General features: G+C 40.8%; 2 protein-coding genes across 2 annotated transcripts in view; one reads left to right on the forward strand and one right to left on the reverse strand.

Moving 5' to 3' along the window:
* The window catches only part of ccr10 (chemokine (C-C motif) receptor 10), a 31,894-nt gene continuing 12,129 nt past the window's right edge, over positions 1–19,765 (forward strand). Inside the window, exon 1 of the mRNA XM_082545165.1 lies at positions 1–80. The gene's annotated coding sequence lies outside the window, so the exon portion shown is untranslated. The remainder of the gene's footprint in view (positions 81–19,765) is intronic.
* On the reverse strand, positions 4,650–11,820 carry LOC309712932 (uncharacterized protein). Its single transcript, XM_082544146.1, has 6 exons — positions 11,727–11,820; positions 11,420–11,628; positions 11,122–11,196; positions 9,623–9,727; positions 9,317–9,470; positions 4,650–5,256 (listed from the first exon to the last, which is right to left on the reverse strand). The coding sequence occupies exons 2-6, from the start codon at positions 11,454–11,456 to the stop codon at positions 5,022–5,024; spliced, it is 606 nt and encodes a 201-aa protein (XP_082400272.1). The 5' UTR covers positions 11,457–11,628; positions 11,727–11,820; the 3' UTR covers positions 4,650–5,021.

Below are 19,765 nucleotides of genomic sequence, written 5' to 3' on the forward strand. Positions count from 1 at the left end.
TGGATAGCATGTGGAGCTTCGCTAGCAACCCGGCATTTCATCTCCGACAAAGTTATCCCCGAGAGAAGTAAAGCAAGTGTGTAAGTCCATCTCTGAATGTTTGTAAAGCATTCCTGCGTTAAGCTTAACAAGCGATATATGGAGCGACTGCCTCTTCTTGCTGCTACTTCAATCATGAAACTGCTTAATGATCAGCTGATTGGCTTTTCTGTCGCGAGTCCATCTCTCTGGTTTGTTTTTGGCCCACTTTGCACCAGAAAGAGGAAACCAGCGGCTAAACAACAGCAGCACGTTTAAGCTTGATCAGCTGTTGTTAGAATTTATTTATTATTACTTTCTACTCGAGGATCTTTTTCTACGTAGCTGACGCTGGTAACTGTGCAGGGGCGGATCTAGCAAAGTTTAGCCAGGGGGGCCGATAGGGCATTAACAGGGAAAAGGGGGCACAAAGACATACTTTTCTTTCTTATTCTCATTTAAAATGTCTAGCTTTTAATAAATAATTATCCGAATCTTACACCGAAAGTTTTAATTTGATGTAAAATGAATAGAAGTCCATTACTGTATATAGTGACTATTAAGTCTAATATATATACCCTAGTAAGCTATAGTACTTTTTCCTTTGGGAAGGTACCATCTGTGCAGTCTGCAATTTTGTTGAAGAAAGATGTTGAATCTATTTAATATTTCTTGAAAAATAATTGATTTCTGTGCATTTTTTTTCACACTGCATCAAATTAAGGTTGATTACGTTGATTAAGCTTCATGAGGTGGAGCGTGAGGGGTGGTTCCCTATTTTTTATTTATTTATTTTTGTTGTTGCTGGGAGTTGGAACCCTATTAGTTAGGTTGCTTAATATTTACGCTAAGTACTCTTTAAAATACCAGAATAGGGAGGATGGTGTAGGTTTAAGTTTATTAGATTGATCAGTATTGCTGAACTATAAATATTTTTTTTTTGCATACAGGTATAACAGAATAGCTTTAGTGTAGTTGTTGTTTTAAACTTGAGTATGAACTTATACAAAATGCAGCAAGATATTTAAAAAACAGTTTTATTGATTAAAACACACTATATCGGATTCATATCGGTATCGGCAGATATCCAAATTTATGATATCGGTATCGGTATCGGACATAAAAAAGTGGTATCGTGCCATCTCTACTTATAACTAGCTGTTGTCTTCATTTAGATAGCTCATTGTTAGCTCTCCGGAGACGTGAGGGTGATATGTTTCATCTGCTATAAGTATGCATGACAATAAACATGTTTATGCATGCTTTCACGTGTTAGAGCCCTGAAATCAGTTCAGGAGATGATGATAATGCACAAAGGAGTTAGGAGGAGAAAGACATAGTAGACAAGAAATTATGAAAACATCCATCCATCCATCCATCCATCCATCTTCATCCGCTTTATCCGAGGCCGGGTCGCGGGGGCAGCAGCCTAAGCAGAGAAGCCCAGACCTCCCTCTCCCCAGCCACCTCCTCCAGCTTATCCGGGGGAATACCAAGGCGTTCTCAGGCCAGCCGAGATATATAATCTCTCCAGCATGTCCTGGGTCTGCCCCGGGGCCTCCTCCCAGTGGGACATGCCTGGAACACCAACCCCAGGAGGCGCCCAGGAGACATCCTTGTCAGATGCCCGAACCACCTCAGCTGGCTCCTTTCGATGTGGAGCAGCAGCGGCTCTACTCTGAGCCCCTCCCGGATGGCCGAACTTCTCACCCTATCTCTAAGGGAGAGGCCAGCCACCCTTCGGAGGAAGCTCAGTTCCGCCGCTTGTATTCGCAATCTCGTTCTTTCGGTCACTACCCACAGCTCGTAGCCATAGGTGAGGGTAGGGACGTAGATCGACCGGTAAATTGAGAGCTTTGCTTTTACACTCAGCTCCCTCTTCACTATGACGGACCGGTGCAGCGTCCGCATCACTGCGGCCGCCGCACCAATCCGTGTGTCGATCTCCGGCTCTCTTCTCCCATCACTCGCAAACAAGACCCCGAGATACTTGAACTCCTCCACTTGTGGCAGGAAATCATCCCCGACCCGGAGTGGGCACTCCACCCTTTTCCGGCTGAGAACCATGGCCTCAGATTTGGAGGTGCTGATCCTCATTCCCGCTATTAAATGCACATATACAGTTGTAAAAAGTTATTTAGGATGTTTCAATTAAAAGTAACTTATCAAATGTGTAACATATGCGACCGGTCTCTTTCGTCAAGCAGACTGAGATCCCTCAGTTCAGCTCCAACATGAAACAAAGGCCTAAAATCCAGCTTGTGTGTGGGTGATGGAGCACAGAGCAACAAAATGTAATATATGTAATTTTTTTGGTTCCAGATTTTGTTTGATGTCGATTTATGTAAAAAAGGTTTTTGTCTTGCTGCCCCCCAAAATAGAATATTCCAGATATAACCTGAGGCAGGTGGAGTATAAAAGGAAGCCAGTTGCTGTCTGAGAAGTTGGTCTGATTTTGAAGTCAATAAATGTCACAGTTTGGTTCTTGAATTTTATCTCCACTTCAGATCTCTTTGTTTAAACTTTGAAGCTTTTTACTTCCTCTTTTATTTTGGAATTCAGATCCTTGTGTGGTTTTCTGTGTGTTCACTTCCCTCTTCTCTTATTTACCTGCTACTTATAGTGTCTGAGTTAATCTATTCCTTTTTATGTGTCCCTCTGTCTTTATAAAGTAGACCGTGTTTTCGTTTTTTTTCCGGCTCTCAATGTTTCTGGATTGATCTAATATTCCTGTTTGAGATGGGGGGGGGGGGGTTCCTGCCACACCTTTATGAACAATGAACATATCCTTTATGTTCTTCAAAGTTAGCAGTTTTAGCAGTGCCATATTGACTTGGTCCATAGTCCCATCAGTATTTGAGTCCCCCCCAGAAGTTGTTGCAAGACAAAGACATCAGTATTTCATAGTAGCAGAAGAATGTAATTGAATGTACAAAGTGTCCACTCATTAAGAAGGGCATCTAAACAGCTGCTTTAACCTTTTATAATGTTCTAGAAACAGTAAATACAAAGTCATCAGGCTACAAATGTAAGGACAGGTGGTGCAACGGTTCCCTGGCAGACCACTGGTTAATTTTCGGCCGCTGAACTTTCTTTTGTTGGGCACAATGGTATCACTGAACTCACCATAAACTTTCGTTGGGATTTTCTTAGGTGAACAGAAAAGGGAGGGTTGGCTTGGTGTGTGGTTTTGGGTGCTGTAGGTGTGCAGAAAGAAACTGTGGTTTTCCTCTGAGATGACCTGGATTAAATTTAAAAAATGTGCTAAAGAAAGGTTGTTCTTGTGTCTTTATGATTCCTAGGGCACGTAAACCACATCTTTAACCTTTTATAGGGTTCTATAAACAAGAAATACTAAATGCCCCAGCAACTCATCCTAGGTGTTATGAACCGAGTGGGTCTGGGTTTTTGTTTTCTTCTTCCCTTTTCCCTTCTCTCTCTCTTCTTCTCTGTCTCTCTCTGGGTCAGCCCTTCCTCACCCATTGATATATTGAATCATCAGGCTACAAGTAAGACTCTTAAGCCTCTTTTCCATTAGTACCTACTTGGACTCATCACGGTTTGCCATGGTTTTCAGGGTTTTCCATTAGGTCATAGTACCTGGTACCAGGTACGTTTTAGTACCTGCTTGTCCCGGGTGCCAAGCAGGTACTAAAACATACCTGCTTGGTACCTACTAAGTAGTAAAATGTGAAGTTGTCACACGGCATGCCACCGATTTGCTGGTCAAGTCAGTTGACGAGTCATGAAAGTGTCTCATTCACAAAAATTACAACCACCATTTTTGAAACAAAAACAATGGGGCAAATGGTTGCAAAACCCCACTGTGGTCCCCGAGACTGACGAAAAGCCACAGACCAAGCAGCAGGTATATTCTTGCCTCACTGTCCACCATTGTTGTAGCACTCGTGTTGCATATTAATCAATCACACCCAGACCCGTAGCTATGATGGCAAACACGCACACTGGGTTTTAATGGAAAACCAGTCGATCTGAGTTGAGTCGTGTTGATCCACGGCAAGTCGATCCGAGTAGGTTCAAAAGGAAAAGGGGCTTTAGGTCGCCCCAGTTAGCAACCTGTCTGAAGACTTCACAATCAAAGATCACACATAGATTTACCTGCAGTTTGGGAACAACTCCACTCCACATCACCACCTGAACTTCCTAAACATCTGTGATCCACACTCAGCCTGCCTGCTCCCAGTTTCTTAAAAACACTTTGCCACAATAAAGATCAATACAGTTCAACTTAAAACACGTTGTTGAGTCTGGTTTGTGGGTCCTTCCAGTTCCTGAGGAGGCCTCGATGAATCACCACCTTGTGATGGTGCAGGGGGGTGACATATGTTGACCAGCGCAATTTGGTGGAACGATATGGTCAGGTGCTTTGAGGAGTGGTTAGTGGCGGAAGTTGGAAGCCTTAGTGGTTTTAAAAAGTGTCCATAAATAAACTTTTTGGTCTGTGATAAATGACAAAACTTCTTGCAGAACTACACGAGTATCATGTAAATACTTTTTTGTTTGTTATTATTATTCTTAGGGTGACATTTTGGGGGAAAAAATCTGTCTTTCTTCCAGTTACACTGAAAAAAACACAGACTCATATGTTATATATAGACACAAAAAAGATGTTATTTTAGGTAGTATAGTTTATTTGCATATACATTTTCCCTCTATATAGATTACACAGTCAAACTATGCAATTAAATATGTTGCATATTTGTCAGTTAGACAAAAATGAAACAAAATAGCAAACTCAGTGCTGTATCATTGTTTTTTAAACATCATGTTCATAACATCTCAGCCAAATTGTCTTTCAAGCGCTTATGCATAGCTGCTGATGTCTACCACGCAAAGTGAAAGTGTTACAATACTCGTAAAAACACAAGATGATTTAACAAAGCACATTTTTAACCACATTTAAATGTATGACTTAAATCTTGTTAAAAAAAAATACACACATCAGCCTCTGGAGTAAATTCTTGTGTACAACAAGTGCACGTCTAACTCCGAGCAACCATATAAACCATGATGGGGATGAAGCTCACAGAAAGGAGAGTGAGGCCAATCACCACCTTCTGAGGGGCATCTTCAGTCATCGGATCATTCTCATTGGTGCAGTTCTGGAAAAATTTCAAATGGATGTCGATAAAGAAGTCTTGAATATCAGGGTTTGGGAAGAAACAGCTGGTAATATTAGCCAGAAATTCCACGCAGTGTGTTAGGTCACTGTAAGCTCTGCAATAGATGGAGAAAAGTTAATGATGGGGGTGAAACAACTCCTCTGATAATGAAGAATATTTGCTCAAATGTGGTAATGTACTTGTATTTGTTTTTTCATCAGTTAAAGTATGAAACTTGCAATGTTTGAAAGTGTCTTATTGAGCCTGCAGTCACAATTTGACTTGAATGCAGCAAAAGTACGTAAAAAAGTAGAAACCTCAACAGAGTCAGATATAAAAACAAAAACAAAACAGCACATAAAATATGGGTGTAGCCACTCTTACATCTCACATACGTCCTTAGTTTCCTTCTGTCCCTTGTTGCGATCTCCCTCTATGCTGTGTTTGTCTAGTTCTGGTTCCCTAAAGTTTTAAATTTTTCTGTTGATTTAGTTCCTTTAAAGCTGACGATTTTCTTTCATCATCCAAAAACCTCCCATAACATTTAATTTCTTAGTTTTTATCACAAACATACACCAATAACTTTTAATTTGATATGCTTTTGTGTGGGGTGGCGGCATATTTCATAAGAAATTATAAAAACATAGATTTTAAGATTATGAGATGAAACTGTTGTGCTGGACCCCCAGGCACTGAAACTGAGCAGCAAATCAACCTTGAGAAAAACTGTTGTGGTTAAACTGCTTCCTGTTTGAAATTAAACAGAGGAGAGAGTGGGCTGAAGGAAGAGACCACTGCTCATATTAACCCTTCGGCAGGAGAGGCACTCGTTCTCTTTAAGCCTGTTTGGATGTTGAATATTTCCCTTTGTGACTTGTTATCGACCTAATGGGCTTTTTGACTTCTTTCCTACTTACTTTGTAATTTAGATGATATGATCACTGTTTTACAGTAAAGAACCAAAGCAAACACTACTATATTTGAGTATTTCCACATATATTTAAAAACTGTAGTAGCCAGTGACTTTTAAGATCAAAATTTACACCCAGATGACGCTCACAAAAGTCACATGTCAGGAGTTGTTAAGCACTTCATTGAACAGTCATTCTCTAAAACACATGCTTTCATTTGAGTAAACCTTCAGATGATCTGAAAATTCCAAGGTTGGATATTCAAAGCCAAAAAACTTTTTGCAGTGACTCCCAAGCTAGGCGAGTGGCTCCAGCAGATCCCGGGAACAACATCGGAGATCTCTGTCTAGAAGAGCGCAGTCCTAGGAACTGCTAAGATACTGCACAGGACCCTCAAGCTCCCAGGCCTCTGGTAGAGGACTCGAGCTTGAAGGATTGACCACCCACAGGGGCAAGTGGGGATTTATATATATATATATATTTAAATACATATATGAATTTTTAACTTCTTAAAAAACTACTACTGCTACTAGCATGCATGTTTCATTTTGTTCTATTTAACAAATGAAACAGCGCCCCTCTGGTTAGAGGTCAAAAGGGGTACTGCAGACATTCGTCCGGTATGTCGAGTCAACTGAAAATGACATCAGTTGATCAAAGTTTATCACAAAAATATTGTTTAATTATTCATTTGGTGTCATGTATTATTGTAGGGTCTACCTTAGAATATGAAGCACCAATTGTTGTTGTGATTTGGCGCTGTATAAATAAAGTTGAAAGGAAAAATTTTTGCCACTGGAAACTGAACGAAAGAACAAGCTGCAGAGTAAAGTGAGAGATGAAGAAAATAAGCGAGAGGTTAGCTTGCAGGAACTATGGACCACTTCAGAAGAAATGGGGCTTGAGGTAAACACTCTCTGCATGCTTTCCTTCCTGCACGTGGACAGTTATGGCCTGCTGAGGCCAACTGTTGATGTCACTGACAGGAGTACTTTGATACTAAGGTACATTTGGCATGTAAACTGTTAACACTGACTTTGCACTCTGACAATTATTTTTAATTTTTCATTAGTTCATGATTGTTGAATTACATGTACAATGTCACTCAGCAGTCCATCTGCATCTTAAGGATAAAGGACACTCTTTCGAGGATGCCAATGTTCACATTTTGGACAGAGAGGACAGATGGTTTGAAAGAGGAGTGAAAGAAGCCCTCTATGTCCACTGTGAGCGACCATCTTTGAACAGAGGCGGGGGTTTACGACACCAACTCTCTGCCATCTATAATCCAGTTTTGAGATCCCTTCCCAGACGCCTTAACGCCCACTCACATCCTGGGCCATCTGACCTCAGGAATTCGCATGATAAGGTGGGGCCAGATTTCACAATGAACACACCCGAAACTCTGGCTGATTGGGACCCACGCCCAGTTTCCCACCTTGGCTCAGGCGATTAGAGGATCATCAGGGGGTCCTTTTGTCCCTCTGTGGGGGGAAACTCCCACTAGGTTTATATCTGGGACTCTCCACCATTTGACCTTAGAACTGAAGAAGCTTCTCGGATGAGAGGTGAAACGTCTTCAAGCAACTTAAAGAAGTCCAGACGCTTTTCTTTGCAAGCTCCTTTGACTACGATGACCTGGATGACTGAGAACCTTCACAGACATACATGTACAATGTACATGTAAAAACACCTCTGTCCTCACCTAGTCTTCAGGCTTGTTCTAATCGGAAGGTTGGCGCTTTGATCCCTCTCTGTTCCAGTCTGCATGCCAAATACCCTTGGGAACGATACTAACCAAGTTGCTCTCTGATGCATCCATCTGAGTATATATGTGTGTGTGAATGTTAGGCTACGTCTAATCCAGATAAATTTGAAAAATGTGTTTTCGTCTAAAAACGCTCAGCATCCACACCATAGTTTTTCCCTCGTTTCCGAAGAGTTCAGTTGAAACGACTGAAAAAAGACGATTTGACCTGCATCATTTCCGTCTGCCGTTTATTTACTTTACGGCTCTTTGAAACGTCGCGGCAAAATGTCGAGAAAAAGCGCAACATTTTTTAAAAGGACTGACAACGCTGCAAGTAACACAAGAGTACAAAGTACCGAAACCAAGTCAGAATTAAAGAATTTGAAGAAAAGCTATCTGGAGCATGTACAGACTGATATTAATCTTTAATAGGGCTGTCAAAACTGAGAGCAAACAAAACAGCTGCTGTCCACCATCTTAGTTGAATTGGTCACGTGACTGCATCACATGACTAAAATGCTTCATCGTTTTCAAAAGGCTCCATTTTCGTCCCCACTGCGACTCGAAAACTGTCTTTTTAAATTTACCCACTTTGGAGAGCATTTTAAATCTCAGTTTTCCTTGACCAAAAACGCCATCGCAGTGTGGACGGAAGGTCAAAACGGAGAGAAAAAGATGCGTTTTCAAACAAAAACTATTTAGTGTGGATATGGCCTTAGACAGAAAGAGCATAGAAAAAGGTGCTTGGATAAAAGAGGCAAGTTTTGTGCTCAGAGTAGCAAAGCGCTTTAAAACAACCCGTCCATTACCATTTCCTTTTAAAGCTCTGTATGTAAGTATGGACATTTTTTTTTAATTAAAATTGACTGGGTATTGATGTGTTTTCTTATTCCCATAATTACATTCCATAAATATTAAAGGGGGCCCTATAGAGCCCATCTGTGGCAGCATCCCACTGCAGTTCCTCGAGTGGCCACATGGGGCTGGCACCAAAAGTGAGTCAATCCCCAGAAACACTCACGTTCAAATATGTGAAATTTCCATCCAGTTTATGTTTTTGGTGCCTTTTGAAGAATTTTTAATCGAATTGACTCTTTAAAATTGAATATGTGAGGCTGTCCAAAACATTTATAACTTTTGTGAGTGAAATTCTAGTATTTTATTAGCCTGTTATTCAACACTCTATAGATCAGAATTATGGAATATTTTACAGTTTCAGGAGCAAAACTTCACCAGTTTCATGTCTATGACATAGATTTTAGTGAAACAGCACTACTACCCTGAATCTTTGTGCTTTTTGAAGATTTTCTGAAGAATAAAGATTAAAAGGTCACGTCATGTTTCTTTAATACTGAAAATTAATGCAAAGAAGTCCAGAAAAGATGATTACATATTTCTCAGCAATAATTCTAATCATGCTGTTTTGTCCTTCAGAATATTGAGTTTTTAAATGCATAACGAGTATTATTCAGTGTGTTAAACATGGAGGTTTGTGGATATATTTATTCAGTTACCCGATGAAACGTTCCTGGACACACCAGTTATCTCTGCCGATATTCCACATGTCCTGGTGAAAATTTTCACCACAGTAGGTGGAACTGAAGAATTGCAGTGACTTCCAATCACAGTTTTCCCCAGTAATTTTATTTTCCTCATCCTGGAAACTCTCTGCAAAGTAATCAAAGATTTTTCTGACACATATGAACTAAAAGGAGGACACACGTAGAAAACAGAAGCTGACTCTCCGACAAATTTTTCATGTTTAATCTGCACTATATGCAAAGCACGTAAATAAGACGCGCTGATAATCATTAACTTACCTTCACCTTCTGCGATAACAGAACCTTGGTTACTTTGCAGTTTTTCCTCGACCGCCTTCTTCTCTTCGTAAAATGTGGATGTGACATTCTTTGGTTTCAGTGTACCTGCAGGCAAAACATTTTGTTTCACTCTAGGTATTATTGCACCTTGAATTCATAATGGTTGTTTATCCAAAGTGGAAAACGTTTTGCATTTAAATTTGATTTATGCATCAATAAGTCCTGTTTAGAAACAGATATGTAATTGGTGGACTTACAACAATACAAAATTCCTTTAAATCTGCATTCTTCCTTATGTTCAGAAGGGGGTAATTCCCTCTGCTGCAAAACAACTAGATGTTTCCAAGTCTATGAAAAAATAGTTCCCAACTGCCTTGATCTGTGTCTCAAGCAGACAATTTCCTGGCTTCCTGGCTGACTTAATCACTTATTTATTCTGTCCATTATGAAGACAGTTGCATGTCATTTATCAAAATCACCGTATCAAAGCAGTCCTGTCAGTAACTGAAGAAGTCACTTGGATGAGTGGCGAAATGTTTCTCCCACTGAAAAGGCTGGAACAAAACGCTCTGCAATTATTTAGACAATCCAAGGTACAGTGCACCAAACCTCTATCGCCCCCTCCTGCATCGTGGGCCCATGCCTCTCTGTTAGGCTGGGTTGGCTTTGTCTCATGGTCTAAGGCCACCAAGTGTTTGGTTTGAGCCCATAAACCTGGCCCAGGGCTGGAGCTTTGTAACCCTGTTCTGAGCAGGATGAACTGGTTTTTTGAATTGCTCTTTGGCTAGCTAGTATAACACACTTTTTGTGATCACTCAAGCATCCAAATCTGTCCAACACAGGATCCAGTCATTACATGTGCTGTGTTGGACAGGTTTCTTTTAATCCTAGTGGCATTTAAATGATTATGAATATATTCTGCAGTTTTGCGATTAGATGTGTTAATCACAGCCCATGTCTTATACAGTATGTTGGTCTGTTACACAGAAAGAAATCAGTAAATATCTGTATTAAATATCCTGGATGTGACCTGTGACATCTTGGACAAGAGCATTAAATGCATAAATGTATGAATGAAAACATTTGTGTGCATTTAGTTTGTATAGATGCCATCTTTTCAGATACACTACTGGAGATCAGTCACTTTCTGCAGTCAGGTGCGCTCTGTCCTCAAAACACATCATCAGTGTTTACAAACATCAAAAAGGGTGTAAAAATATTGATAAGGTAATGAATTTGCCAGACAGCACGTTTTCTTACTTGTTTAATTATGTTGCTGCATTTTATGAGCAATCTGTTTATAAAACACCTCAAAGGTTACAGTCTACTGTCATCAGATTTATGTTACAATTTATAGGCAACAGTTGCATTTTTCTAATGGAAAAACAAGAGTAAACCATTCACCAGACCAAAATGGAGCCTTTGATGGTCTATTTCTGGCTTCCACTTCCGTGTTTGACACTGTTGTACAAAGTATTTTAAGTAAGAAATGAACTTACTGTTGAATGTTTGGTTCCTCACAACTTCATCGAGCTGTCCCGCTGTGCTGTTGGCTGATTGTGATGTCACAGTACCTGCAAACAACAAATTCAAAGATGTTCCTTACGATCAGCTATGCCAGTCGGGCCACTTTTAAAAGGAATGCTCTCACTCTGACTTTCATTTGCCTCTGCTGTTTCCTTCATTACGCCCCCACACAGGGGGAAAACAATTCATGGAAATGTTAAAGCAAATCCAAAAAGCAGGAAATGTCCACAAAATCTAAAGAAAAACTCTCAAGTGAAGGCAAACACATACCGAGGACAAAAGCAGGCAAGAGCAGGTAGAGGATCATTGTGGACAGCAGTCGAGGCAGGTCTGTGACCCAACGTGTCTTTAGAGGCTATAATTTCCCTCCTGGAGCTCAGAGGAAGAAGGAAACCCAGCCCTCCTTATCTCAGCTTGCTGTAGATGCATCTGAGTGTATTTGTGCCAGGGTGTCATTGAGAGATCCTTGTTAAACATGCCTAGTGTTGGAAAACGAGCAGATGAAGATGCTGATCTGACAATGACTTAACATGATCAGATCAAAGACGAACCTACCAAAGTTAGAGAAAGAGCTTACCGAAGAAAATAAATCACAAGTTAGTTCCATTGTTACACAGTCAGAAAAAGCTTTGACTGCAACCATTTCAGCCTTGCGAGTGTCCGAGTAAAACCCCCACATATATTTTAGTAGCTAATTTTAGACACTGAATGTTGAGAAATGAGTAAAAAGGGAAGCGCAGATTAGCTTATAAAGTGAAATTCACTGATCAACATGTTTAGTTCAGTGGTTTTCAAATTGTGGGTGGAAGCCACAGCAGCTGCAATGTGATAGACAGGGCAAACTTGTGGTGGCTGCTGCTAAAATAATATTAACTTGGGTGATAATTTTGTATTAATAATGGGTCAGAAAGTAATCTTTGTTTAGCTTCTAAAGGTCGGCGCACCAGAAAAAATGTTGAGGACTCTGCACTTATTCTGCTCGAGCCAGTCAACATAACCCAGCACGAAAAATGTGTATGTTGTAAAAGGTTTTAATTGGTAGACTTTTCAGAAGATTCACTTCACAGTTACAGCTGCTCTGCATCACAGAGGCTTTCTAATTAATGCACCATCAAATGCAGCAACCTGCTTGTTTAACTGTTAAACAAGCAGGTTGTTGCATTTGAGTCAGAGTTGGATTTTCTATGATGTGTTCAGTAAACATCATCTGAAAAGTGACTGAACTTCCTTAAGTTTCTTGAAATTGTTTTAACCCTCATTTTTTTTGAAGTGTTTTCAGTTTTAAGACCAAATGGCAGAGATTCCCAGGAATTTAAAGAAGTCCAGTTGCTTTCTTTCTAAACTCCTTAGATTACTATGACCTGGATGAATGAGAACCTATACAGACATATTACCATGCACTTTGGGAGGAACATTCTTGAACTGCTGTGATATGAAAGGGAATCAAGAAAACTAGCAGATTATGGAAACCACCTCCACTTTAACCTCAAACGCAGACAGAGCAGACTTATTCCCAAGAGTTTGCACCATGGATCCACGGTCAGGGGACATAAAGTGAAGTTGATTCTGCAGAGAGCACAAAACCAGCTTCAAAGTGAAAAGATAAGACACTTCTCAGAAGACCCTTATGAGGAAAACATCAAGGGAACAGTTTACCCTGCCCGGGATAGGGTTACCGGGGCCCCACCCTGGAGCCAGGCCCGGGGAGGGTGCCTCAGGGCGAGTGTCTGGTGGCCGGGCCTTAGTCCATGGGGCCCGACCGGGCATAGCCCGAAAAGGGGACATGGGCCCATCCTCCCGCAGGCCCACCACCCACAGGAGGCGCCGTTGGGTGCATTGTGTGCTGGGCAGTGGCCAGGAGCGGAGGCCCTGGCGGACTGATCCCCGGCTACCAAGACTGGCAATTGGGACATGGAATGTCACCTCTCTGGTGGGGAAGGAGCTTGAGTTAGTGCGTGAGGTTGAGAGGTACCGGCTAGATATAGTCGGGCTCACCTCTACACATGGCTTGGGCTCTGGAACCAGCCTCCTGGAGAGGGGCTGGACTCTCTTTCAGTCTGGAGTTGAAACTGGAGTTGTTCGATCATAAGACTGTCCATAAGTGCACGTGGCACCAGGACGCCCTAGGCCACAGGTCGATGATCGATTTTGTTATCGTATCACCAGACCTGCGACCATATGTTCTGGGCAGTCGGGTAAAGAGAGGGGCTAAGCTGTCAACTGATCACCACCTGGTGGTGTATTGGATCAGGTGGCGGAGGAAGACACTGGACAGACCCGGCGTGCCTAAACGTGTAGTGAGGGTGTGCTGGGAATGCCTTGCAGAGGCCCCAGTCCGCGAGATCTTCAACATACACCTCCGGCAGAACTTCAACAGTATTCCAAGGGAGACTGGGGACATTGAGACCGAATGGACCATGTTCAGCATGTTCTTTGGCGAAGCTGCTGCAATGAGCTACGGCCACAAGGTGGTTGGTGCCTGTCATGGTGGTAACCCCCGAACCAAATGGTGGACACCAGAGGTGAAGGGAGCCACCAGGCTGAAAAAGGAGTCCTATTGGGCTTGGTTAGCTTGTGGGACTTCGGAAGGAGCTGACAGGTACCGACAGGCCAAGCAGGATGCGACTCAAGCAGTGGCCAAAGCAAAAACTCGGGTGTGGTAGGAGTTCGGAGAGGCCATGGAAAAAGACTTTTGGACTGCCTCGAAGAAATTCTGGCAAACCGTCAGACGACTCAGGAGGGGAAAGCGGTGCTCTACCTGCACTGTGTATAGTGCTGGTGGAGCGCTGCTGACTTCAACTGAGAAAATTGTCGGGCGGTGGAAGGAATACTTTGAGGACCTCCTTAATCCCACTGAGGAGGAAGCAGAGTCTGGGGATGAGGGGGATGACCCGCCAATTTCCAGGGGTGATGTCACTGAGGCAGTTAAACAAGTCCTTGGTGACAGAGCCCCTGGTGTCCACCCCGTGTTCCTGAAGGCTCTGGATGTTGTAGGGCTGTCTTGGCTGACACGCCTCTGCAATGTTGCGTGGAGATCAGGGGCGGCACCCCTGGACTGGCAGACCGGGGTGGTGGTCCCCATTTTTAAGAAGGGGACCACCACCCCGGTTTTAGTCACGGTTTTAGTCTCGGTTTTAGTAACGCAGTAATGCAGCGTTCCTACAGGAAAGTAACGGTAATCTAATTAGTAATCCCTTTACTCCCTTTACTCGTTACTTAAAAAAAGTATTCAGATTACAGTAACGCGTCCATCTCTGGTTATGACCAGAAAAGAACTGACTTATTTCTGATGTTTTTTAATGATAATGAATGCTTTATTTATGGGTGGACATGTGAGTGGAGAACAACAAGGAGCCAAGGATGGAGCCCTGTGGAACACCCCAGAAATAAACAACTCATTTCAGTAATGACGTTTGAGCTGGAGTGTCATTAACAGTCAGTCCTGTACGTCTTTACCATACAACCCCAAGTTAGTAGTCATACTAAATAATTATGAATTTTTTTTTCTGTTGTCAGGTGGCAGACTGTATAGTCATATTATTCTGGTTTTGCATTAAGTAATTGGATGCACTCTGTCCTATCGACATATGATAGGCCTGCTGCAGTCACAAAGTTTCTAATTGTGCTGGGACTGCCCATTAACTTCCACTGGACTCCCAGTGGAAGTTAATGGGCAGCCCAATTTCCTGATTCTTCATGATCCTTCATGTATGACTAGTAAAAAACACTCATAAGGGATTTCTTCTTTCAGGAATCAGGAAGAATGTGCAGCATGAATGTTAGACAGGAAACCCATAAACTGTGTGCCTGTCTGGACCTATTTACTAACACGACATGTTGTTGTTTTCTCAGTATTGTTGTAGAGTTTACCTTCACTTTACAATGCAAAATGTCTTGAGGCAACTGTTGTTGTGATTTGGTGCGATGTAAGTAAAACTGAGTTGAATTGACCTGAATTGCTCATATTGTCATGATAACTTAACCAGATGTTGGGAAAAATAGGCGGCCTGAAAGTAAGTTTACATTTCACACAGACAAGCTTTTACCCACTACAGATACACACAGAGGTATGAAAACAACAACTTCCTGTGTTTTGTGGTATTAAATGTGCAGGATGTCAGTTTTTTTCAGCTGGCTTGTCGGAGACAGGAAACTAAACTGGCATTCGGGGGTTTGCTGCTTGTTGACAGACATTAAGGGACAGTCGAAGGGTTTTAAATGGACATCTGCATCCTGGTTACAATCAGGTTTTTAAAGCAGTGCTTTTGTACTTCAGAAACCTAGTTTTGAGGTACACAGTATGACAGCAAGAGGAAAAGTGAGGGTGCTATTCAGGTGTATAATGCTGCAAAGACAGAGTTCCAGCCAGGTGACAACGACTGAGGAAGCATGAACAAGAGTGAAGGTTAAAGGTTACAGGAAGCCAGGATCTTAATGCAAACAAGTGCAAGTTAAATGAACAAAGTCAGATTGATTTCAGATTAACAGTTGCAGGAAAGAGAGCTTGATCGATCTAATTTATACATCACAGGGGCCTGCTAAATTACCACACTGTAACTGGATACTAATATTTATTACGCGTGGTTTTGTATGCATACTAAAATAATTTTAAAGAGCATTTGATCCTTCCCAAAGAGGAATAAACAGAAATAAAATTTTTCTTAAATGTGAGTTTATCATGCAGATCATTTGTGCTTATAATAACCTGTTAAAGGCCCCTAATAAGCCAAGAAAAACTCTGATCGGTTATACAAAGATATGCAGAACTAACATGTTAACACGTTAAACCTTGTAACAGAGTTAATCATGTTCATCTAGACGTACTGTCTTCACTGACACCACACAGGCTGTCCCTCTACTAGATGAAAATCTGGTATGTGGTGAAGCTGTTTTCCCCCCTTTCTTAAAGAAACCACTTAAATGCAAGTGAGACGTTCAGGTGTTTCGAAGTAATTTTTCCCCACACGTCACTTTTCACATGCGTGAAATCTTTCAAAGTCAGTCTTTGGTGGTTGATTTATCAACCTGAGTAAAACAACAACAACAAAAACTCTGCTTTACATTATTTGACTGAAAGATAAACTGACACAAATAAAGGATGTCTGAGTAAACAAACAAAAAAAACATGTTGATTATTTATTTTCAACTCATGAAAAACACAATTGTGCATTTGAGCTTTATTGATTAAGGAAATGATTGAACTAAGTATGAAATATGATGAGTGGTCACTTTTTTTAATACATAGTTTTTATGTAATTCAAGTTCCTTTAACGCTAACACTACATTATAAATGCATATCTATATTTAATGTACATCACCCACTAATAACGGCCTGTTCTTATTGCATATTGAATTTTATTATTTTCATTTGTTAGTAATAGTAGTTCTACACTACATGAAGGGTTATGCGTGAAAGCCACTAATCAAAGAAATGTATCTGCTTAAAATAATTATATGGGGAACATGAAGGATTTTCTGGCTTAAAATAGATCTTGGGGGCGGAGGTGTGACGTTGTGCATAAGTACCATAGTTAAGACACATTGTCAAGGCAGAGAGTGTGTTTCCTGTTATTTCTAGGAATTCAATACACAGTTGTGTATTTTTGGATGATTTCCCTTTAGTTGAAAGTCACAACCTCTTGTGGAGCACCCACAATTTCTGTATGAATGAAAAAAAAAACCCTGTAATGGTGAATGCTCATATTAAACATACAAACCTGTCAGACTGCTCCAAACACTTTATTACACTTTGATTCTTGGCTCTGTATGACATCATTAAAAAGGGTTATCCCAGGCACACTACTCTGTCTGTGAGCCAAGACACCCCATCAATCTGGTGTTCAGATCTTCTACTTGTGACGTGTAGCAAATCAAATATGATCTTAAATGCATTGAGGAAATCAATGACTGGTTGTGCCACAATTTTCTCCAGCTAAACAAAAACAAACTGAGGTAATAGTCTTTGGTGCCAAAGAAAAACGATTACAGGTCACCAGAGAACTTCAATCTATACACCTAAAAACCACAAACCAGGCGAGAAATTTGGGTGTAGTGATGGATGCAGACCTAAACTTAGAAAAACACATTAAGACAATAACAAAGTCAGCTTACTATCACCTCAAGAATATATCAAGGATAAAAGATCTGATGTCTCAACAGGACCTGGAAAAACTAGTCCATGCATTCATCTTTAGTAGGCTTGATTACTGTAACAGCATCTTTACAGGTCTACCTAAAAAATCAGTCAGACAACTACAGCTCATTCAGAACTCTGCTGCTCGAGTCCTCACTAAGACCAAAAAAGTGGACCACATCAGTCCAGCTCTGAGGTCTTTACACTGGCTGCCTGTCCGTCAGAGGATAGACTTTAAAGTTCTGATGCTGGCCTATAAAGCTCTGAATGGTTTAGGACCAAAATACATCAATGACCTCCTGACCCAGTATGAACCATCCAGATCCCTCAGGTCATCTGGATCCGGTCTTTTATCAGTTCCCAGAGTCAGAACCAGACACGGAGAAGCTGCATTCAGCTTTTATGCTCCTTATATCTGGAACAAACTCCCAGAAAGCCTCAGATCAGCTGAAACACTCAGTTTATTTAAATCCAGGTTGAAGACTCACCTGTTCTCAGCTGCATTTGAATAAAGCACCAAATCCACACTTTAAGCTTAAATTTCAAAACTTACATTTAACTACTGATTTTATCTACTGTTCTGATTTTATCTGTTTTGATTTTATATACTGTTTTGTTTGTTTGTTTGTTTGTTAATTAGTTAGTTAGTTTATTTGCTTGTTTTATTCAATTTTAAATCATGCTTTTTATTTGTTCTTGTTTCTAATGTCTCTGTAAAGCACTTTGAATCACCTTGTTGTTGAATTGTGCTATACAAATAAACTTGCCTTGCCTTGCCTTGCCTTAAAGGGGGAGGAGCTAAAAAAGGTTGTTTCAGACAGAGGATGAACTCTTCTAAATTGTGAATCCTGCAAAAGCTGCTATAGTAGAGTCCTTAAAGGACATATGAAGCTAGAACTGAGTACTAAAGTTTCCCTTTTGTACGTATATACATAATTTAAAAAAATCACCACAAACACAACTTTTCTGTGAAAGTATTCTTTATTATTGTGTTACAGGCTTTATCTGCACAGCACCTGTCACGCAGTTTCATGCAGTTGAAAGTCTTTCACGGATGACTGAACATCTTAAAAACACTGATGGAGAACGTCTGTAGGTGACAAAGATTGACTCATAAAACACACGTGAGGGTTTAGAAAAAACTATCTGTAACCCTCCCACACATCAAATAAACCACTGCAGACTACTACACTGTAGGAGGTACTCAGAGGACACAAATAGACAGTGAGCATTGGAAACAGCGTGCAAAACGAACACACATTTACCAAAAAAACATCACAAAATCAGTGTGTTGTACTATCTACCCATTCTCTTCTTATGCCTATCAGGGTCACAGGGTGTCTGGCGTTTGTGTTTTGTTTTATTATTTCCATAATAAAGCCACAGTACACTTTCATTGGGCAGAATTTTAAAGCCCTTTTGATGCTGGACTCATTCACATGCAGTGGAAAAAGGAAGCAGTTTTTCTAGTTAGTGATCAAAGACTTTATCGTTACATTTAGATAAAAGTAGAAGCAGCTCAATAGCTGCCAGTTTGCATATCTCATGTTTTGTGGTTTTGCACCCTTCTCCTCAGCAGATGAGCCTCCTTTCTTTTAAAATGAGCAAATGACTACTTCGTCCGCAGCAGCACTAAGCATCATCGTGATTCTGAGCCCAGGCTGTCCTGGTGTACTACTTACCTCACAGAACTGCTATCATAGAGAATACTGTAGTGTTCAAATGTAAAATTGGCTTTATGTGTGCTGAAACACTCCGTAGTTCTACATTAGCGGCACCTGTAGAAGCATTTCTATGAAATGGGCCTATCAGTGAAATATTTCAATTTCTTTCAAGTTCAGTTTTATTTATATAGTGCAATAATAGGAAGAAACCTCCAGCAGAACCAGGCTCAGGGAGGGGCGGGCATCTGCTGTGACTGGTTGGAGTCGAGGTTAGGAAGACAGGACAAAGAAATGCTGTGGAAGAGAGGCAGAGATGAATAATATTTAAATGCAGGGAGGTGTTTAAACACATAGTGAGTGACAAAAGGTGAGCGAAGAAGAGGAACACAATGCATCATGGGAATCCCACAGCCGTGTAACTAAGGGTCACCTGATCCAGCCCTAACTGTATGCTTTATCAAAAAAGAAAAACAAGTAAGCCTACAATCTGAGAGCAAAGTGCTTTAATGGGGTGATACAGTACTATAAGGTCATTAACAGAAGATGGGGTCTGATTATTCAAGACCTTCTATGTGGGGAAAAAATTGAGGAATTTTATAATAAATATTAAAACACAGACAGCAGATTTTGTTATGTAGACCTCAGTTTCAGTAAACAAATTCACAAATTCTTCCTCTGGCCTGTTGGAACAACAAATTTGAGTAAATAAGAAATTTCTGGTACATTTGCATTTTATTGTAAAAGATAGTTTCTTTCTTAATGTCAAATGTTTGCTTTGTTTTTGCTTTGTCGTTTATGGGAACTAATGTCTTTTCACAC

Source organism: Aulonocara stuartgranti (assembly GCF_965226115.1).
Source record: "Aulonocara stuartgranti genome assembly, chromosome: 8".
Classification (NCBI taxonomy): domain Eukaryota; kingdom Metazoa; phylum Chordata; class Actinopteri; order Cichliformes; family Cichlidae; genus Aulonocara; species Aulonocara stuartgranti.